General features: G+C 36.0%; 4 protein-coding genes across 6 annotated transcripts; 3 read left to right on the top strand and 1 right to left on the bottom strand.

Annotated features, from left to right (window-relative positions):
- Positions 1 to 281: 281 nt before the first annotated feature.
- Positions 282 to 4,206, top strand: LOC114521946. Its single transcript, XM_028542521.1, has 4 exons — positions 282 to 376; positions 2,293 to 2,438; positions 2,674 to 2,981; positions 3,447 to 4,206. Exons 1-4 carry the CDS (start codon positions 282 to 284, stop codon positions 3,684 to 3,686), a joined length of 789 nt encoding a protein of 262 aa, XP_028398322.1. The 3' UTR covers positions 3,687 to 4,206.
- Positions 4,207 to 5,445: 1,239 nt separating this feature from the next.
- On the top strand, positions 5,446 to 8,440 carry LOC114521985. The gene is made up of 4 exons (XM_028542572.1): positions 5,446 to 5,540; positions 6,818 to 6,963; positions 7,175 to 7,482; positions 8,148 to 8,440. The coding sequence occupies exons 2-4, from the start codon at positions 6,840 to 6,842 to the stop codon at positions 8,370 to 8,372; spliced, it is 657 nt and encodes a 218-aa protein (XP_028398373.1). The 5' UTR covers positions 5,446 to 5,540; positions 6,818 to 6,839; the 3' UTR covers positions 8,373 to 8,440.
- A 1,383-nt stretch (positions 8,441 to 9,823) lies between these two features.
- Positions 9,824 to 12,937, bottom strand: LOC114521973 (fructose-2,6-bisphosphatase TIGAR-like). 3 transcript variants are annotated; one of them, XR_003686852.1, is made up of 6 exons: positions 12,800 to 12,937; positions 12,625 to 12,665; positions 11,470 to 11,588; positions 11,205 to 11,282; positions 11,039 to 11,119; positions 10,852 to 10,936 (listed from the first exon to the last, which is right to left on the bottom strand). XR_003686852.1 is itself a non-coding variant. In XM_028542557.1 (5 exons), exons 1-5 carry the CDS (start codon positions 12,829 to 12,831, stop codon positions 10,424 to 10,426), a joined length of 783 nt encoding a protein of 260 aa, XP_028398358.1. In that variant the 5' UTR covers positions 12,832 to 12,936; the 3' UTR covers positions 9,824 to 10,423. The 3 variants fall into 3 exon arrangements, 2 of the variants coding, with proteins under 2 accessions (XP_028398358.1, XP_028398359.1); XM_028542557.1 differs by lacking the exon at positions 11,039 to 11,119 and having other exon boundaries at positions 9,824 to 10,936; positions 12,800 to 12,936; XM_028542558.1 differs by having other exon boundaries at positions 10,843 to 11,119.
- Positions 12,938 to 14,881: 1,944 nt separating this feature from the next.
- Positions 14,882 to 19,617, top strand: LOC114521823. Its single transcript, XM_028542367.1, has 11 exons — positions 14,882 to 15,002; positions 15,163 to 15,230; positions 15,514 to 15,610; positions 15,713 to 15,859; positions 15,983 to 16,070; positions 16,186 to 16,383; positions 16,971 to 17,052; positions 17,405 to 17,531; positions 17,629 to 17,814; positions 18,186 to 18,232; positions 18,882 to 19,617. Exons 2-11 carry the CDS (start codon positions 15,177 to 15,179, stop codon positions 19,032 to 19,034), a joined length of 1,179 nt encoding a protein of 392 aa, XP_028398168.1. The 5' UTR covers positions 14,882 to 15,002; positions 15,163 to 15,176; the 3' UTR covers positions 19,035 to 19,617.
- The last annotated feature ends 2,945 nt before the right edge of the window (positions 19,618 to 22,562 follow it).

The raw sequence follows: 22,562 nt of genomic DNA, 5'->3' as shown, positions 1-22,562 counted from the left end.
ATACCGCTTAACCTGCATGCATCGTTCTCTTTTATCATGCACCGACAGTCGGCTGGATATTTGCAGGTTCAACTGTGAACGTTGGTGTTGGGCAGCATAGTTTATACTAATTTCGTTTAACCTATTGCTTTGTTAGTCAATCATGACATGATATGATGAAACTATAAACCAATAAACCTCAACAACATATGCAGTCGCCTTGGTAAATCACAGCGAATGATTTAATTACCTGCCGTTATTTCAAGAGCTTTACTCGGTAACCTGCTATTTCAGAAGCGAAAATGTTTCAAAACAAACACGTCTCGAAAACTATTGATGACACGAATCAACTCATATCTCACGCTTTAGGACGATATAAGGCCTCAAGTCCACAATGGTGAGTTTCCTGAAACAATGCGTTTCTTCTTTATAATGTTACCTAAACTATTTCTCGAAGAGAAAGAACAAATTTGCACGGTTTTGTTGCATGTTTAGCTCGGTTTTGTGCATAGCAACGTGGAAGCCTTAATGGACATAAACCACTATTCAAGAGCCCACTCAAAATATAACTCACCATGTCATTAGGAAATGCAAAAACTGGAATAAATCCCGTTTGCCGAAACAGGTTTTTTGTAACGAACTAACGGTTGAGGAAGTTTTACTGTGCGGACTGATATTGCATGTGCATGTGCATCACTGAGAACGATTACTTTGCTAACATGCATGCAGTGTAAGACCGAGAGATGAAAGAAACCAACTGTCCACTAACTCACTGATGCAAATACTGTAGTTATTTAGAATAATCCTCAGAGATGTGAAATATTAAATTCATATATTTGCAAGTTCAAGGCGCATCGTCTGACGTCGAAATCCAAATATATAGTCCGTTTGATTGTTTGAGGCAAGGAGTTTTTCGTTGTTTCGGCTTCAATGTCAGCCACTGAGGTTACTGATGTTAATCCCAAAATGCTTTTAAATCTGTTTTTCCCTCTAAAAAGGCTCTAATTTTGTAAAAAACTTAGCATTAAATGTGGTATAACAACTGCCTAAAACATATAGACAAAACACTTCTCGACATTTCGACTAAGGGCCCTCGTCAGGAGAGTTTATTGCATGTAGATATATAATCCTAATAAATGAAAACAACACTACACTTTAGTTTACCAGCTAATGCATTTTCTCATTCTTACATGATTATATATGTGTACGTATAGATATATTGATTTTCACCCTGACATATATGCATCGTATAAAAACATGCACTAGCTATAGTGCAAAATAAATGAGATAAGGCATTGCCTCGTTTATTTTGCACTATATATAGCTATAGTGTATACGATGCATTTTCAGGGTGAAAATCATTATATCTTCACACATATAAGCCGGCAAAGCTGTGCGAGTTTCTTGAAAATGAGCAGAGTTATAAAGGAACTCATCACAGCAGACCTCATAAACTCAGAACAACTGAAGTGAAATAACTAATCACTAAGGTGTATCTTGTAACGGCATCATATTTCACATTTGGCAACATATTTCGGTAGCAAATATTTTCTATTACATCTCAATTCCCGAGAGGAAACAAGAAGCGCTGCGGCCCCTTCCTTGAAGTCCCTTCTCTATATGGTATAATTTAACAGAGAAATACTATAATAGAATAGTGCACTATTGCATGCCTTAACTGATACAATACGGTGTGAAACCGCATTAACCCTATCATGACAGGGACAGGTGGCTTCAAACCTTGAACCTGTTTTGGGTGCTTTGTCTTGCCCTCTTCTTCCTTGGTATACTGCATGATCTCGGCGTTTTTTATAAGAGACATATTCCACTGTTGTATGCATGGGCCTGTGGGAGATATCAGTCATTGTATAGCTGCAGTATATTCACAAATATATAGCAGAAAATATTCGCAAAAATGAGGCAAGTATATCGTTAGCAAGATACTCGATATCTATAGTAAACCATGATATTTAACATGATACAAGTTTGTTGTGCTTCAGTACAAAAGCTATACTGATATTTAAACTATAAAAACTGCTTGCATGTTTCAGGAAAATAATTTATTTATTCACTGTAATCTTTAATGTTGTATTACGATTGTAGTCTCAAAGTTTAACGCTTGCAGAAAAACTTCGAAAGAGTCTTTACTACTAAATTAGTTCCTTATGAAACCACAGTCCAGTACAGATTACAGAAAGACTTGCATGGTTGCTTTACAAAGTGCTGATTTGACGTGTTTGAGATAAAACTTTGTTTGCATAACTCCAGAGATTCAGAACTAAAATATTCATAATTCAGTTCATTGTGTTGTAGCGATGGTACCAAAGTGTCCGCCATGGAAGGACAGTGGGAGTTCTTCGTGTCCTGTGCAAAAGATAAGGCAGAGAGCCATACTCAAGCAGCGAGGTTCTGGAACAGAGTGGACACGTTTTTTGGACTTTCTCTAATCTTTTTGTCAGGTAAAGATCAAATGCATGATTACGTTAAATTTAGACACCATGCAATAAGTCTTGAGTATTGAGAACAAATATATAAGGATGAACTGATTATCGAAATACAAAAACTTTGTCTTTGTCTTTGGTGAAAACTTTCGACAATCAAACATGATGTAATATTCTTGATTAATATGAAATAAAACTAAAATAGATGCATCCTTATATTATATGAAACTTATGCTAAACTACTTAATCTCAGCCAGTACAACCGCATTGGCGCTTCTTGATGGAGTTCCAAAAGAAGTCGTCGCGGGTATCGGAGCTGTGTCAACAATGTTAGCAGCCTCGGCGTCTTTTCTTAAAGCCGCCGACCGCCGACAGCTTCACGAGAAGACCTCGAGAGGTTTCCGATCCTTGATGGTTAAAATGATCAGCTGCGAATCAGAAAAAGATTATGAGAAATATTGGGCGGATTTTAACCGAGAAATTATGGACGAACCTATCATGCCGAAGAAGTTTACTAAAAAGTTTAAAATGAATTTTATCATGACTCCTGAATTACGAGAGGTATGCACAAGGGAGGGAGGTTTTATCGATAATATTATATCGCAACTGTAAATCATCCAATCAGAAAGCTCGATTTGTACCACGTGATCAGTAAATTAATCATGGAGTTCCATCGAATTTTTCACATTATGCTATAAAAGTCGAATACCCCGCTGCAGCGGGGTATTCGAGTTTGCGTGTACCACGCGTGGATGCCTCGCACACGACTCGAGGTTGTCAACAATTTCAAACGTTGTTTCGATATAATGTATAATTTATAGACCTTCCGCTCGGGGAATTTGACGAAATATTCACCCCTCGGGAAGATATATCCCGAGGGCTTCCGGTCCACTCCCGTGAAGACAGCATATACGTAGAGTTATAGCTGTTATACGGAAACAGGAAAGAAACCCATCGCATCCATGACGCATCCGTATCAAGCTCCTCTACATATATGTCGTAGCTTATTTGCATTATACTTTTCAGGTTGTGGAGGAAAAAGAACTAGCCATTGTCCAGCTGGAAAACAAGAAACTGCAAGAACAGGAGGCTGCCGAGAAAGCAGCAGAAAAGCTGGCAGAAAAACAGGCTGAAAAGGAACCAGAATACAGCACTTCCCCCAGGAAAGATAACTGGCAAAGCCTTATTGAAATCCCAGAAATTGCCTCCGTGTCTGATAAAATGTTTAGAGATCAGTTGAACCGCTCTGCCCAGGCCAATGTCTGAGACTTGAGAACGAATTTGACCACATGCTAGCTAGATTTAATTCTTTGAACATGCACGTTCTAATTCTAAGCACGTCATTGCATTGTGGTCATGCATGAGAGCTCCAGAGCGTCCGAGCCATCTTATATCGCTGGTTTAACCACACTGAACAACGCAAATGGAAAGTCTGTGGAAAGTTACTCGGCGAGTATTTGTAGTTAAACGACGGTTCACAAGTTAACAAATCATTCAAACTCCGCCATCATTCTTGTATACTTGCATGTTGACCAACGGCCAGAGTGCTACAGCAACTTTGATCCAGTTCATACGCCGCATTTTGGTCGCGTCGAATGCAATTAAAACAATAGCCTGTGCACCAGTGCTGTGCACAGACAGAATCTAATTATCTATTGTTTGAATTCGACGCAACCAAAAAGCGATGTATAAACTAGCACCTTAGCACTAGAATACATAATATATAATTTTATGACACATTATGATCAATTGATATATTATCGGATTCTTCAGAGTGGTAATTAAATTGCTATCAAATTTTAATTTGGAGGCTAGGTTGTTCTTCTTTTTGTTTGCTTGCGATAAGGTTCGATGATTGCATGCCAATATGACTAGCCGTGCATGCATGTGAAATGAAAGGGGTTGTTCCAACTCCCAAGTCGTTTTGACTCTTATGTGGCAAACGAAAAAACCCTTGTTCACTCTCATGCATGAAAAGTTTTCAGACAGCTGAAAAGTAAATCAGTGAATGCTATAACGAGAGTGGATGACTGATAGGATGAGGGTTAGCGATCAACTCTTATCCCTCATTTGAATGTGGCGCGCAAATATGATCTGAATTTTTCATTTTGAAATGTGCTGTAATGTGCTTAGTAAGCCTTAGTTAGCCTTCTTTTCATTGATACTCGCCAGAAAATTTATTCAAAATAACAAAGCACTTTATTCTCCGGTGATCACAAACAATAGAGCTCGAGATCGCCGATTGTCGGTGCAATGTCAATGAGAATTATAATAATGACGAGGTTTTTCCTCTTGTTCTTAATTGTTTATTTCCATTGCATTTGATAAGCGTCATGCTAATTGTGACTATGCATGCATGTGTTGACTGTTGAACGAGGCATCTCAAATTATTATATCCATGCATCGACTTTAACCCGTAGTTCGGTGCCGGCAAATGGGAGGCGATTTTGGAACTAGTCTGGAACAGACCTTTTAGTCTAGTCAGTCTTCGGACATCTGAAGCCTTTTCCAAATCAACAGATGATATCTGAAAATGTTGTGTAAAAGCCGAAGAGAAAGGTAGGTTTAAAGAAAATATCTAAAACAAAAGAAATCATGAGCTATAACAGCCGAGCCGCTCTATACATAGAGCGACTTCAACGTTTTCCCGTCTAGTTGACATTACACAAACATCCAGCGTTTTATTTTGAGTGACTGTGGTGAAGCCTTGTCCTTGATATGAGTATAGTAATAGTATGTAGTGAATCGTGTTTGGCCGTAGCGCAGGAAGAATTGAGGGTTGAAGAATTGTCATGCACTAAGCACGAACAATGAATCTGTGCATGCATTAGAAATCATTGTTATCCTTTATATATAATTTCAGCCATGAAGGTTCTCTTAACCGAATACATGCACTGACTACATCAGCTAAAGTTTAGGCGTTTAACATCACTGAGTTGTGTCGTGACGAGTAGGTTTCGGTGGTACATATGCATCGTGCTAAACAATGTGGAATATCTAGCTTTATTGGCAGGCAGGAGAAGTAGAGAACTGGCAAATTTTTGGAGAAGAAACGTAAAATATTAGGATCGTGAGGCTGTCAGAATCCTCACCCTGGGTAAAACAACATCTGAGCCTGAGGTGAGAAAAACGAATTTCAGTTTTTCTTTATCAAATTCTTTTATAAGTTCTTCATGCATCTTTGAAAATACCCAAGCGTGACAACGGATAAACGCCAAAACGTTCTCATAGGGTGGGCCATATATAGGCAAAGAGCGCACATTAGTTAACAAGCGATGTTGCATGGGTGCTACATTACCGCGGTTAACAAATTATACTAAAATCGATACCTCCCCTGTGAATATTTAATCTATACACCTCGGTGTGAAACCACATTGAACTTTTGGTTACAACAATGGCAGGTGTCTCCGACCGTTGAATCTATTTGGAGTGTTTGGTTTGCCTTTGCCATGACTAGTATATTCATCTTATTAATGATGTTTTTGTATAACTGTTACTATAATCCTGTTGTTTGTGCGGCGACTAACTGTGCGAGAGCAACCTCTACGGCAATATAGTTTTCCTACAAAATATTTACAAAAATGAGGTAAGTATCAGAAGACAGTTCTTTTTTTCTATTTCATTGCTATATGACATCGGTACTGAAATATTCAGAAAGGTTTTAGCTTTTTTTGGATAAAACTGAAAAAGAATACATGACTTGTGGGCCTTTGTGGCAAAGGTGTAGAATTTTGTTTTCTTCTTATGTGGCTTGAACTGCTTCAATCATGATGTTTTCATCGCAACTCTTTATCCAGTGTTGGTTTATGTGATCCTCTGACAGTGTAGACCAAAGGAAATAGGAATTTATTCACGAATGTTTCAGTTCTATGACTTCTATATATTATTAATTCCTTCGTTCACGAGCAACAAAATTTGTTAATCTCGTGTGTAATTTCATTTGGATTTGGTAATCCCAAAAAATTGACATTTCTTTCCTATAATTTCACACAACTTCAAATACAATTAGATCACAGGCTTAATCCATAAATTTCAAATCGCGGATTCTTAAACAAAAGTCGGAAATTTAGTAGAAATCAAGTTGAACCCGACACCCGTCACGTGAAATAAAGATTGCTTTCTTGATATAAATTAGGCCCAGTTTATACGTCGCATTTTGGTCGCGTCGAATTGAATTCAAACAATAGATAATACAAGATTTAAAACTCATTAACATCTAATTATCTGTTGTTTGAATTGCATTCGACGCGACCAAAATGCGACGTATAAACTGGCCTTTAGAAAACGTAGGGGCTAAAAAATTATGCTAACTTTGCAAACTGTGAATTAATTGATGGATCTAAACCTGCTCGGATTTTGAGTCGCAACACTGTTTTGTTGCTCCCACTGTGTTGTAGCGATGGTACTAAAGTGTCCGCCATGGAAGGACAGTGGGAGTTCTTCGTGTCCAGTGCAAAAGATAAGGCAGACAGTCATACTCAAGCAGCGAGGTTCTGGAACGGAATGGACACGTTTTTTGGACTTTCTCTAATTTTTTTGTCAGGTAATGAAATTAACCTTCCTTTACGAAAACATTGGTCCTTACTGATAAAATATCGTTATTAAATTAATGCATGCATTGTACTGACTTCTTTATACTTTACTATATGTTACCATAAATATACTTATAAATACAATATAATGAATTGTATGTTTTCAATGATGTTGTAAAATTTATGTTGTGGAAAAATTCTATAAAACTGACTCTCTTTCAGCAAGTACAACGGCATTGGCGCTTCTTGATGGAGTTCCAAAAGAAGTCGTCGCGGGAGTTGGAGCTGCAACAACAATGGTAGCAGCCTCGGCGTCTTTTCTCAAAGCCGCTGACCGCCGAAAACTTCACGAAAAAACTGCGAGCAAATTCCGATCGTTGATGATTAAAATGATCAGCTGTGAAACTGAAAGTGATTATGAGAAATATTGGGCGGATTTTAACCGAGAGATTATGGACGAACCTATGGTGCCAAAGAAGTTTGCTAAAAAGTTCAAAATGAGACTTATCATGACTCCTGAATTACGAGAGGTATGAACGACATTTTCTAAATTTCGAACACATGCAGCGAAGGTATGAATAGAGTATTCTTCAAATGACATTGACAGCAAACCAACAACGGTCGAACGACAAACTTTAACGCAGTGATCACGTTAGGTTATTTGATACAAAATTAAAGATCTTGATACTAAAGATTGAAGCAGAGACAAAATCAGTTCAGACTGCAGTAAAGCCTACTGAACTTTATTAAGGGTAGAAAACGAAATCAGCTCAAATTACGACTTTACAGTCTGCCGGTCGTTGCCAGTTTGCCGTAAACGTCAGTCATAATCATAGGCAGCTCGGTCAATGCGGTTGCGTCATATTATCTCAGTTTGTATACTTATATTCGTAACCGCATTTACCGGGCTGCCTATGCCATAAACTCAAGAGATGCCAACTCTCCTGGAAACGACCTGGTTTTGTAATACAAGGAGGAGACAAACCGCTGGGCACATTTGTTCCCCTCCCCTCTTTTTTTGAAGTAATATGTTCAGTCCCATGCATTGTTCATCATTCGAGAATAATCTGCCCTATCTAAAATCTATTGGCTTTCACCATCATAAGTATGGGATTTTTTATTATTAGCCATAGTAATTATAAAGTCAGCATAAAGATTCTCAGTCTCAGTCATACTTTAATTGTATATTTACAAGGTTGTTGACGAAAAAGAAGAAGTAATTGCCTTGCTAGAAAACAAGAAACTACAAGAACAAGAGGCAGTCGAAAAAGCAGCGGAAAGGCTGGCCGAAAAGTCGGAAAGCAGCAGTTCTCCAAAGAAAGATAAATGGCAAAGCATCCTTGAAATCCCAGAAATTGCCACTATGTCCCAGGCAATGTTCAGAGACCGCTTAAATCGCTCTGCCCAGGCCAACGTCTGAGATATGAGAAGCAGTTTCTACACTTCACAATTTCAAAGTGATTCTTTGTATCGACTAGTATTTCGAGTTGGCACTAACTGACTCTACGCAAGAGATCATGTAAAGAAGATTTACCATGTATGGGCATAGCTTGTCAGAAATCGTTTTAAAAGTTATTCACTTCCTTATTCAGAAGGATATGCTGTCACATGCAGGCATACGAATTTTAGCATTGCATTGTGTGAAGCACAAGCTCTCGTGGTTATCTTTCAGCAGTCATACACCACCTCCCATCCTTGTTAACCATCGCACTAGCACTGACAATTAATTCCTAACAAAGCAGGCTATAATATAATATAAGATATATCTTTATAACTTTCATTTATTGGATTAACTCAAGTTTGATAAAAAAGCCATATCTTCAAAGATCAGCAGGGACGCCGGAAGATTGATAATTGGGGGGGCATATATTCATATATTCAAGTTCACAGACCGTAAAAACAATTGATTTCAAAAGAAACAAATAATGCAAAACTCGAATATATGAATATATGCCCCCCCAATTATCGATGTTCCGGCGTGCCTGCAAAGATGAAGATATGAATCAAATCAAACCATGGTTGTAGTTTTGTCTCAAAAATACGCCAAATCGCCTTTAGTGCTGTCAAGCTAGAAAAGGGAAGAATAAGACAAGGAAAAATATGTTTTCAGGCTTTTTCGCCTATTCATGCACCAGCCCTGCTTCTCTCGCATATAACTGGTTACTGGAATCACATCACTACGCTAAATACAAGGGTACATAAAAGGGTTTGGGTGTACAAACATAATTTGATCTTCCTATTGGGGGAAAGTCTATTTCTTGAGCGTTGTTTAAGACTTAAGTACATTTCTTAAAACAGGCTGAGTAGAAGTACAGTAAACATTGCCACTGTGTAGGCCGTAGGCTAATGGCAAAAAAGGTTCCTATTTTGTGACGAAACTATCATATTTTTTTCCAACTTTTTTTAACGAGCCTTGATGTATACTTCGGTAAATAAGTAATTAGTATTCATTTTTGAATGCTGCTTTCAGACGTAGCATTTTCTCCCTTTGAATAAGACAAGACGATGCAGGTTAATGGTGCTTAATAGTGTTATCTTCATACATATTGTTTTATTGTATTTGACACAATGACACGATCAAACGTGACCAGGCCATATATAGGCATAGTTCCAAGTTCTAGTACATTCAAACCCATTTAATATAGACCTATTCCTGTGATGCCATAATCCTTATAAAGAGTTGTCCTCAAGATGTTTTCTAGCCTCACTAAGATTAAGAGAGTTCATATGGTGGTAAAAAGCAACTGAAAAAGTTTCTTCAATATTTCTGCACTAATATTTCATGCCTACTGTGACATCATGTGCAAAGTATTTATAGGATACAGCCATTTTAACAAAAACTTGGACGCATTTTCATTTTCAAAAATAGCACATTTATTTTACCAATTATTTTCCAATAGCTATTTACAATATGAATATCTTACAGAACTGAAATCAAACGTAAAACCTATATTTTACACCACTAATGATACAGATGCCTAATACAGACACCACCAACATGAATGAATGGTATTTCACACTTTGAACTGAATAAATTTACAATACTCTTTTTTGCATATTGCATAACACATCACAAATGATCAAACAACATCAAACAAACAGAAAAAGGTCCCTACAGCCTCATAATTTTACCTTTTGATAGCACATTTTGCAAGAATATATTATGTATTATTTTTACATCTCACTTGTTAAGTTCCTGTAACCTTTGTGGGTCGTATTTTCTTATTCAAGAAACCTATATATGGCTAAGAGCATCAGTTCGTGGTAAGAAATTTGCAATAACTGATGTTTCCAACATGACTTTGAGCTTTGATATAATAACCAAAATTCATGATCAGTATACCACACCATCAGGTTAGAGAATAAAGACCAACTATTCTCAAACACAAAGTCCAAGCACACAACTAACACCTTGGGAATCATGGACGCATGCCTTAATCTTTTCTCTGTTTAAACCAGACAAAGTTTTCTTTAAGATGTAGTCAATAAGCTTTCTCCTAATTTGTCACAATCCCCTGACCGTTTGCTCAGGTGTGAATTATCATTTAATAGTAGACATTCAACATGGATGTTATTCAATAGATCATCTGTTCTTTCCACTGTAACCCTAAATACCGAAACACCTGTGTAAGAGGAATCCCAATTCATTCTGCGTCCAGATCTTCTCGGCAGCTGACAACCCAACTCAGAACAAAAATACCGTAGCATTTCCCTAATCAAGCCTTTGTGGCTAACCACCAAAACATTAGCAGGATCTTTTGAATGATTGTCTATAACATCAACATCACAACTATTTCGACTACCACTTTCACATTGGTCATCTTCAACATCAAAGCTTTGGGCATGTTCCGTCCGATTCAACATTATGTCACATATTTCTGAGAAAAAGTCTTCTGCTCTATGGCGGATATCCTCTAAAGTTTCAAGTTTATTTAAAAAAGAACTGTTTATACTTTCTATTCCCTGCTGTTCATTGAGTAATCTCTACAAAAAGAAAGAAAAATAAACAATTACAAAATTGGAAATATTAAAGAAGCAAAAGAATGAATTTCATATAACATAGAGCAAAAAAGTTTAGGGAATTGCCTTTGGTGTACCCAAAGGGTACATTCAAATTGCAGCGACCACATGTACAGTATCTGGCCAGTGACATTACACATGGTCAATCTGTAAACAGGTTGAAACACAAACAAATTTTTAACAAACAAAACAAGTATAATGGCAACAAGCAATAAATTATATTTGTTCCTACCAGTTCTTCTAATCGTGGATCTTCATGTATGGGCAGGGATGAACATGATCTATTGTGGTTGGTAATTGCCATTGCAGTCTAAATTTAAGATTGAGCAAACTATTTAACTGCTAACTCACTATGTTACAAGGGGTCAAGGGATTATTATCCAAAAGAAATTTAAAAGATAATCGGTAGATAATTAACTGAATGTCTTCTTGATTATCCAAATTGGTTAAAAAGAACATAAATATGTCAAAGATTATGTATATGTTGAGAAACCTACCTCTTTTGCCTTAGTGATATCACTACAATAAATGTGAGTGAATTTTTCACACTTTAATCTTTGGCCGAGCAGGTCTGCTTGACAGTAACCCTTTCGTGATAACCTGTTGTCCTTATTATCTAAATAAATTTGATTAAAAAGTCAGAAAATCATGTTGTCACAAGGTTTATATCAATCATACACAGGTTTTCTAGGGGAGTTTACTAAGTGTTTAGTTTAATGGTATATTTTGGGCCTTGTGTACTTGTATCGGCCTTAATCAAATAAATTATTGCATGCAGTAATCAGTATGGTATGTAAATCCTTGTAGACTCACACAAGGGGGAATAAGAAAATGACATCTATGATGGAATTGTATTTACCTTTTTATTATATTTTCAACTTTAGAACTATATTTTTAATTTTATAATGTCATTTCATATCAGACAAAAGAACTGACAATTGGCTTATATAAGATAAAGTTTAGAATAATTTTAAAATTTAATGAGTTTTTTAAGGTCGTTAAATGAGTCCAATTTATCCTTTTTTGAAACTATATAAATATATGCTGGACTAGAGAAGGGGAAAATGCATTATCAAAACGACCTGTTAGTTGTTTCCTAATTTAGAACAACACTGAAAAGGTAATATTTTAATATCATTGACATTGACCTTGGATAGACCACAGGATAAAATATTAAACAAGTCATGTTTTTATATATAAAATACACGCTTACTCTAGAAATACTGTATTTTTATTTATTTCTGCACAAAAGTTAAACGCAATGCATGGAATACAGAGAATTCTATCATTTTCAAAGAAAAGCTGCCATACACGTGCGATCACGTGAACAGTTCATGATGATCAAAATTCTCCGGCAAAATAGCGGGCCTTTTAACTTTCACTTTGCGAGTATTTAGGACTTCCTGACAGAAAGAAACTACAAAACTTCAACTTTTTCGACTCAAAAAACAGTAGAATAAAGAACTTGTTATTACAATATATTATTAGATTTTTTAAAAGGACAAAAATAGGCTTGCCGCTTTGATATATTATAATTATAAAGCTTGAAATTCATAAGAATAATATTAAATTCATACGAACATTCCATGCACACAATTAGTCAAAACCTTACTGATACGTAGTTTAAACGAACACAAAACGCTTTATCTTACCGATTGTCTTTGGAATTCGTCTTTTAGAATCAGGTGTCGCACTAGAAGAAATAATTTCAATAGTTGGACAACGGTAGCATATTAAATAACAATTATCACAAAAATATGTTCGCTAATTTAGCGATTTAAAAAGGTTTGGGGAAAGAAATATGAAGAAATTATATTTTATACTCACTGTCGTACTAGTGTTAACAAAAAGCTTGTCATTTTAGTTAAAATTTAGTGTATAAATTAGACGGTTTATTTATCCCGTACTCGAGGCGAAGGCTGTGTTTATGTTTCAGCCTGTCACGTCTGTTGCTCAGTAATATTCCAGTAATTTCACATTACGCATGCGCATTACGTTTCGTAACGTCACTACTAGGAAGGAATGTTCTAATCAATCCGAAATCCAATACTGATAAGTCATGCTATAATATTATGTAAACAAATGATGCAACCGTGATGCAATAGAAAAGTTCCTATGTATGTCTTTGATCGTAGCCTACGCTATAAACCTCTGATGACGCAGAGAAAGCTTGTGTTCCAAAACCTTGTTGAAGCATAGGCAGCCCAAAAATAAGCGTGCGCCATCAATGTTTATATTTAACAATTAGACAACGAGTCCGAGTTGTCTATGAGCGAATAGTCAACGAAGGCGAGTTATATAATTCATCATGTAGTATAATATATATGTAAGCGCCCTGTTTGATAACATAAATAACTTGCGTGACGCACGCGCTATCACGCTTTTAACATTACATAGATACATGTAGATTAATTATCTTTCTCACGATAACGTTTTTGGGATACTTTCAACTTTTTCTCAAATGGGTTTAAAAGTTATAACAACATGAAAAGCGTGTTTTTAGAATCAACAGACCATTTGAAGAATATATTAAGCCTAAAAATAAAGCTGTCGCCGTTACGAGGTCTCACGATTTGGGTTTTGAAAAAAAGTACCCCAAAAATGGCGGAATATTCATCATCGTGAGAAAAGCTGTTTGATTGATTGCATTACCATATCAATCATCTGCTAAAGCCTTTAACTTAGGCAAAGATTTTTTATTTTTTTCTTCATCATCACCCAAGTCACAGAGACCCTAGGTACGAGTTTGCCAATATAGAGGTCATGTAAGCTGGGTAGCCAAGATCCAAAATACACTGCTCCGGTAAAGATAGGTTATCCACATATTTATTGAGTCACAACTTAAAGTAAGGTCAACCTAACCTTCAACCATAGGAGCCCAAAGGTGTACGCGTAAAAGCGTGAGAAAAATAGAAAGGTTCCCATATTAGAAAGACATGCCATTACACTGTCACTGGATAGACCAACCGACGGGAAGCTCTTATAGCACGGTAGAAACATAATAATTTTTGAAGCTTTCATTTAGTATTCAAGGCAAGTTCAACTTCATTTTTGACATAGAACAACTGCGAAATATTTACTGTACTAAGTACACATGGTTTCATGCTTAAATAAATTATTCAACAATATAAATCTCTTCCACCTTAATTATTAATTATTAGCAAGATGAAAACACTGTAGCCCAACAAGTAATTTTGTGTGCAATAGACCCTTTGCATGTTAGACTACTTTTTTATCTGTGCAAAATAATCCAATCAAATCACCACAGCTGAAAAGAGCGTACCAAAATTAGTAAAAGTGCAAAGTTTGGTTGCGAAATGTCGTAAAATACGGAAAATATAGCCTTGCAAAGTTTGCAAATTTGTATACTTTAGTTTAACGCATGCAAAAAGTTACCATTTTGGGCCCGAATGTGGTAACGTTTTGCGTGCGTTAAACTAAAGTATACAAATTTGCAAACTTTGCAAGGCTATATTTTCCGTATTTTACGACATTTCGCAACCAAACTTTGCACTTTTACTAATTTTGGTACGCTCTTTTCAGCTGTGGTGATTTGATTGGATTATTTTGCACAGATAAAAAAGTAGTCTAACATGCAAAGGGTCTATTCTTATAGGAATAATTATGTATGTAAATAATTGACCAAAAAGACATTTCTAGTCATATGTTTGAACCATGTAGTTTATTTCATCACGGCAATAAGCCAATAACTGCAGTGCTTTTGTTTTCTTAACCCTGGCCTTTATTGTCCCGATCTCCGCAAATGCCGCAAACCATACGGCGTATACGGCGTGGGACGACGGGCCGGGCGGACTATGGGGCGGACCGCGGACCACTGAGTGGGGCGGACGAGGACGTAAATAAAAATAATCGACCATAATGCATTGCGCTCATCGCGCTAAAATTCAATTAAACTACAATTAGCACGAGGATACAATAATACATGGCGAAAAAACTGCAAAAACAACCACGAGACCTTCAAGATCTTTAGAAGTTTCTCTTTTAAGAACCACGTCTCTGGTCCGGAAAAGTAAGTTGCGAAATTTTATCTTGCAAACATTGGTATGTTTTTAAAACGAAGCTTACTGGCTTATACTTGGCGTTGTTTACACTGGCAATTTACACGATTATTTTAATAACTACATGTCATTTGAGAAATGTTTTAAAATTTTAAACTCTGTTTCTTGCAGGAAATTTTATTTCGATGAATGATTCGAAGGCAGATGTAACTGATAAAAGTTCCACTGTGCCAAAGCAGGTTGTGTTCTAATTATTTACAACCTATTGAGTATTGAATATAGACCATATGGTGCAGACTATCAGTCTGTCAAACAGCATAGTTGTCTGTTGGTTTATTAATTAAAGCATGCACCTACTAGGGCAGATCTGTTAGACCACCATTTCCTTCTAAATTTTGACATACTGATATCAGAGTAGAGACAATTTTCAATTTCCAGCCAGCAGCCATCTTGATACATCCACATATCTATTAAAGTCAGCTGTTTATAGCCTGTTATTACTAATAGTTTCTTTTTCATTAGATTCCAGTGAACAGTAGATCTTCAACATTATATATTTTGCAACTTTTTGTTGCTGTGACAAGCTGCTTTGTGTCGGCTGTTTGTATTCAGAGATATTGTATGTAATATTTCCTAATTAAAACTTTTCCTTTTGATAAAAATTATATATATCATCATGCAGTAGTCTATTTCATTATTATATATTAATTTTCTAATTTAGATAACCAGACTGGTACCCTAGGTCTGTTAGATTGGCTGACATTTATCGATGGGATCACTGGTTTAGGATTAAAAACTGACTGTTTAAAATCATCACTCTTTAGTTGGCCAGGAAAGCAATTTCTTCAGGTGATATCACTAATAACAGGTATTCATAATTGGTAAATTGGTAGTTATGTATTCTCGTGCAAAATGCCGGCTAGATCGATCATTATGAACGATAGTCAATAGAGTGCATACTATATTCAAATTACTGATATTTCTTTCCTAGCATGGTGTTCTACTTACTACATATCATGCCTTTTAACCTCCCTTATCACTGAAATTTGTGTGATGTACTTCATCTCGAAGAGCCAATGGTTAGTAAGTATATATGCAATCATTTTTTGTAATGTTTTTAGTTTTGCTAAAAAATGGTCTAATGAATGCTAGTTCTTTACTTGTTACATACAGATGTCTGTTATTCTCTTCTAGGCATTCTGAAACATGCTCTATTTGTTGTCTGTCCTGGGTTTGTCTTATGTTGTTGTCTGCACAAAAGTCTGAACAATGGTTGATTTATAGCATGTTATTGTCTGCATTGACATGTGTGGGGTCAATTTATCTCTTATTGGTGTTAATGTTTGGCAACAAAATTTTTGGTCAAAGGAGAAAAAAGAAAAGAAAAGTAAGGTATGTGGTAATCATTTCATCATGTAGTAGTCTATCCTTTTCATGGAAGTAGCCAGACCTTAAAGAGGGGGGGGGGAGCCAAAGGGCTAGAGTTTCAACTTGTCTGACACCAACAACAACAGTCAACACGTACTGAGTTTCAGCCTGGACTGAATAAAACAAGCGGCTGCGGTTCCCAAGACCCCACCCTGGCTATGTCTCTGATCCCTTTTGGTGGTCTTCCACTGGTCATTTGTCATTTATTGCTAAAATATTACTAATATTACTAATAAAATTGTCCTAATCTGGAGTTAAAGTATATATCTATTCAGAAATACAACTATTACAGGTGTTAGTTAATTAAATTACTACAACTCATGCACAACAGGCAAAGTCTTCTGTACAATTTCCTAATTTACATTGAAACAGGGCTTACAACCTATTCTAAGAGAAAAACTGTAATTCCCCCTACTAAACCACCCAGAAATTAATCTTTGCTGTATAGAAAGTCCTTGAATTTCCATATTTTTCTAATGAGTTACTTAACCACTATATATTAGCTACTATGAAAACAATAGTAGACCTATTTGTAAATTTTATTCATTTAGAGAATCCAAAATTGGAGTCGAAAATTCAACAGAATTACAGATAACCAATAATCAAGAGCAACAGTGTGCCAAGAAACTGAAAGTATGCGTTAACTGATAAAGACCTTGGCGTCCCTGAAAGATTCTTATAGCACAGAATACCTAACAGAAGTAGAACTCTATACTATTTTTTCGTAAGTGTGATTCGTCATGATTCGTCACTTAGCAAGTGCATTTTTTTGAGGTAGTCACCCCCCTGCCAATACTAAAAATGGGCTGATTTTAGACATTGGCAGGGGGGTGACTGCCTCAAAAAAATGCACTTGCTAAGTGACGAATCATGACGAATCACACTTACGAAAAAAGTTCAGGAGTTCTACTTCTGTTAGGTATTCTGTGCCTATAGTTAGTTTATTCACTAATCTTTGGCTTCTTTATTTCCTTCTCTTTATTAGCTACCAGAGGAACTGGATGAGTTGGAACTTGCAGAGGAAAATTTATCTCATGATGAAAATATCTGCATGAGTTCATTGTCACTTGGTCCATGTGGTATCAAAAATGGAATAACACATAATAACAATGGTAAAAGTCATTTATAAGATATTTCTTAATACACCAATAAATCTGTCAACTAGGTCAAGAAAAATGAAGTATACTACAAACTATATGTGTTTTTTAGGTTCATGGTTTCGTAAAGAACTGAATGGTTCATTCAAAGACGGTAGTGACAGTTCTGTTTCCTCATCTGGAAGCACCACCTTAATAAGGCCAGCTAGATTCTATGTTAATGGACTGTCTGTTTGTGCAAAGACTACTACGAATAATCCAACATCCGTCAGCAAAACTTCAGTTGGTACATTCGGAGGTTTGTGCTATCGAAGTATAAATTGTGAAATATAATCAAATTATCACCCAGTATAAAACGAATGGTTTGCATGTTCGGTCCAGTGTTAATGTGTGCATGACCATAAAAGAAACGTTTACACCTTGGTCAAACATTAGACGAAAGTTGCAACTCTCCCGATTTAAGGTATCCCACAAACTCTCATCGACGTTGAGCCGTCCCATAAAAGTTGCCTGTGGGAGTTGAAGGCTAGCGTTTTGTACATCTTTCCGCGACTCTCGTGTAATTCTTATTCTCGTTTGACCAAGCTTATGTCTAGGGCGAGAAACTCTCAAACTATAACTCTTGTTTGCTACGCCCGTTAATGGAGCGCATTTTACTTCTTAAAACAGAATTCTCTGACGATGAAGGTAGTTTATTTCACAGAAGCAATTTAAAAGTAAGTGTTAATTGTTTTTGTACTAATCAATACTTTATCTAACTCTAACACTTATATATGGGCTTTCCTTATGGGGACTTCTATGGTTTTAATTATTAGTTTCTTTTTTGCGTCATACATATTGATTCCAGTCGGTTTGTACTCAAAATCGAGACTCATACATATTGATTACAGTCAGTTGTTTACTGCATGTATGAGTTGGCTTTGATTCTTGGTGATTTGTTCGAAATGAAATTTCGTATCAATTGCTCATTCCGGCGCAGCGTAAGCGTCCAAACAAAATCAAACATTTGAGGCGGGAAACTCACCATGCCATAATGCCAATCATGTCATAACATTTATATACGGTGACTATTAGGCACATTTAAGTACATTCATGAAAGACAGAAATTTTCTACTGATATTTTTACTATTGTGATGGTGGTCCTGGTGCTGAAAAATTAGCTTGACCACGGTGGGAATTTAACCCACGATCCACGATGAGATATAATTGGCTACAATGGTAAAATTGAAGTCCATGCGGGCGAATAAAATATTAAAAAATGTGCTTGAAATATTAAGCACCAATTTCATATTATTTAAAAGTTGGAAATATTTAAAAAATTTATCTTATGGTTAATTATGGTTAATTATATGGTTCTTTTTGTAGACCGAAGAAAAGGGAAATATTCCTGATTCAAGCGCGTCTGGGGAAAGGTTGGGTTGGAGAACGATCTGTGATCGTTGTCACATACAACGTGTTGTGTTGGTCTGTAGTTTAACTTTAAATATAATCTTTTTGTGGATATGGACTAAGTCCTGATAACGCGGCACTCTCGTTTACCTATACGCGAAAACATATTGCTGATCTAAAATATAAACTGAATACTATTAAGACTTAACTATTTTGTATTTATCATTTAATTCGACAGGTTAGCATTATGCTGTTCTATGTTAGCATTATGCTGTTCTAAATTATTCTTAGAAGTTTTGTTTCAGAATATGTGCTGGTTTCATTTTATCTGCGTGTATAATAGAGCAAACAAAATCTATAAACTTGCAGAGGTCACATTTTTAACCTGTTGATTTTAGCGACGCAATGTATTCTTTTTAGCATGCCTAACTTAGTAACTATATTTTTACTGCCAAGGGTCTCTTGCTATACGGTATTGAGTATTATTTGTGGTGTTAAAATGATTGACATATAAAGTACAATGTATGGAAACTAGATATACTCGTGACAAAGTATCGTAAGGCGGGATTTTAATTTAGAAAAAACTGAATTAAGATATTTGTGATGTAAAATACAATTTTATTCAAAGTAGCTGTTTGATTCTCTATTCTGCGTAATTTCAAATTCCTCTGTTACTTGAATCATGCCGGCACTCTGTAAAGAAAGATTGTTAAAAGAGCTAATTTAACATTGGTTGTCTCATGCACGTTCATCTCTTTTTGATCAATTTTATTTGGTAAAAACAACCAAAGATTAAGATTGGTTGTAAAAAAATCGTCCAATGAATGAATCCAATTGATGACAAATTTTAAATCCTTTACTGTTTCCACAATGCATGCAGGTTCAAAATATTTCTCTGAAAAACCGCTGGGTCATATAAAATAACACTTACCAGGGATGTCCGTTATGCTATTGTATTTTCATATTGCATTCAAGTAAGCCTTTTGTGGTTAAGGACATGCAATACGATAACTTAGGAAATTAACCCGCGTATTGCCATTGCCCATGCAAGTCCTTCCATGCAATCGCATGCACGCATGTTCACTGACATCACTCCTAAATTTATCATGATTCACGTTGGATCTTCCATCCCACTTCGTCCATCCTCAACATCTTTTGGCTTTTCACTTATCCAGATAATTCGGCGAAGTATACTGGGTCCATGCGTCTCGGATTGCCCTTGTTATACCTAAATCTTAGTCGAGATGATATATATGCACCAGAAAGCATTGCTTTATCGAAATTCGTGTTAAACAAATAATTTAAGTGCATATTTCAATCACTTTTGCGGCTGTCACCTTTGTTTTCTCAAGCCAAGCTAATCCAAACATTTCCAGTAGCTTTCCGAGGGGGGTAGAATGGACCATATATACTTAGTATTCTATATTTCTATAATTCCCTCCACTGTTTTAACCTATTTGGCTATTACCGACGAATTTGTCTTCTGGGGGCGGTTGCCAATAATTTTAAACAGGATAGATTTACCGGGAAACTTCAGAGCGATTGAAAAAGAGGCGGAGGAGGTTTCCAGTATATCGTGAGTTTTCCTATATATGCATGTGCATGCAGTGTTCCTGTTTTGATTCGTTCAATATTCTGCATAAACAAACCAGTATCAATCGATTTTTTTGTTTTTTAATAAACAGAGAGGCGCTCATCAAGATTTTTCATCAAGCTAGTATTTGCTCTTTTTTTTCATCATAAAGATTAAAGTTTGAAATCCGGTCGCTCAGCAGTTAAAACGCTCAACATGCAATTAAGTAGTTTACGCACAACGGAGACCGAAGTTGTTAGTTGCTACCTTAGGAATAATGTTTTGGCAACAGTCTGTCATCCTACGGCTATGTCTGGTATTTACGAGCAAATCGCATTCATTTATTATGCGCGGTTGACTTGAACTAAGTCGAGACACTGATGATACTTTAGTTGCCAGACGCTTTTTCATTTTGCTTATGTTCGCGTTTCCGTGGAAATTAAGCCAAATGTCAGAGTCAATATTTGTCTTATCCTCCAAGTTTACATTAGCATAGCTTGGAAAAATGATGCTAGAATAGTTGAAACAGTACATTTATTTGCTTGTGTCTCAATAAACGTATGAGCAGGAGAAGCATTTATCGACATTCAGACGTTTGAAAAAGTAGTTATTATCCTTAATGTTATTTTAATAGCTCATCTTAATGGCGTTTAATCGCGTTCAAACTTGCTGGACAGATCGCATTTTGGACCGACAGCATGTCCCACAAAGGCAAGTGGTTTGTTTAGGGAGCGGTCATAAAGTAACTGCTAGGGTGGGCCGGAGGGAAAAATCTGTTTTCCTAAAAAAATTCGGTGGCCCATCCTGAAAATCTAGAAAAGATCTAAAAGCCCATCATAAGTCATTGGAAAAGTTTCATGACCCATCCTGCTATATATGTTAATGTACAGCGTGTCTATCACTTTGATCAAACCAACCATGCAGCGTCGCTTTCTCGTATAACCTTTATAGAACAAAATAATTCGTTGATTCTGAGGAAGGGTGATGCATATTTTTAAAAATCATACTGGTAAATATGACTGACAAAGTATTAATGCCATTAATACTGAATTATTAAAAATATTAAACAGGATCATGTAAATTTTGATATTATGTTTGAATATATTATTTTGTTATTTTAAATAGTTTTTCTTCTAATGGGATTGTTGTGTAGTAGTTATAGTATGTATTGAGTGCAAACAGGCTGTATTTTGTTTCATGGCCCATCCATTTTCACAAAAAGTAATTGATGGCCCACCCAAACTAATGAAAATAATTTCATGGCCCATCTTTATTTCCTCCGGCCCACCCTAGCAGTTACTTTATGACCGCTCCCTTATTATTTGTTAGTTTTTACACTTGGCTTAATTGCACAATTACACTTAGGGTGACCACTAGCTAGAGTGCTATATATATATACTTCTGGGGACTGGTTCTAGGATGTAGAACGAGCTATAATCTATTCTACTGTACAGGGCGTCCCCAAAAAAGCCCCCTCTATTGAAATCATGCCTTTGTTAGAATCTGATTGCCTTAATATTATGATAAACCCAATTGAAAGCAAGATGCTTTATTTGAATGCCTCAATCTAATAACTATGCTATTTACACACTACTGCGTTGATCTTGCATTCAAATTCCAACCAAACTTCATTTCAATAAGGGGTACTTTTTTGGTACACCCTGTATATAAACTGTTCGTTCCAAGGTAATTGTGCGCGGCATATTAATTAAAAGTGATAGTAAAAATTGCAGAATTGACTAACAAAACTCGTTGGTTAATTTTAAAATTTTTCGAAATAAGCTAGATGGCCCAAATCCTACAAATCATTTTATCGAAGGGTTCAGTCAGCATGCAGTTACATTTTACAGTTATCCCTAATCTTAATTTGGCAGACCTTGGCTGATAGATAAATACCGCATCGTGATGGAGATTTTTAAGTATTTCTTTAAGGTCCGATTCAGACGTCAACTTTTCATGTGCCGAACCTAATAATGGTATATAATAAGCTAAAGACAAAAGTTCATTTGCATTCGGTACATGAAAAGTTCGTAATCTAACATTTTTTATACTTTTTTTAAACTTTTTTTAGCATTTATGATGTT

Source organism: Dendronephthya gigantea, unplaced genomic scaffold (genome assembly GCF_004324835.1).
Source record: "Dendronephthya gigantea isolate DGI-Jeju-01 unplaced genomic scaffold, DenGig_1.0 000021F, whole genome shotgun sequence".
Lineage (NCBI taxonomy): Eukaryota > Metazoa > Cnidaria > Anthozoa > Malacalcyonacea > Nephtheidae > Dendronephthya > Dendronephthya gigantea.
This window is presented reverse-complemented; position numbering and strand designations above follow the sequence as displayed.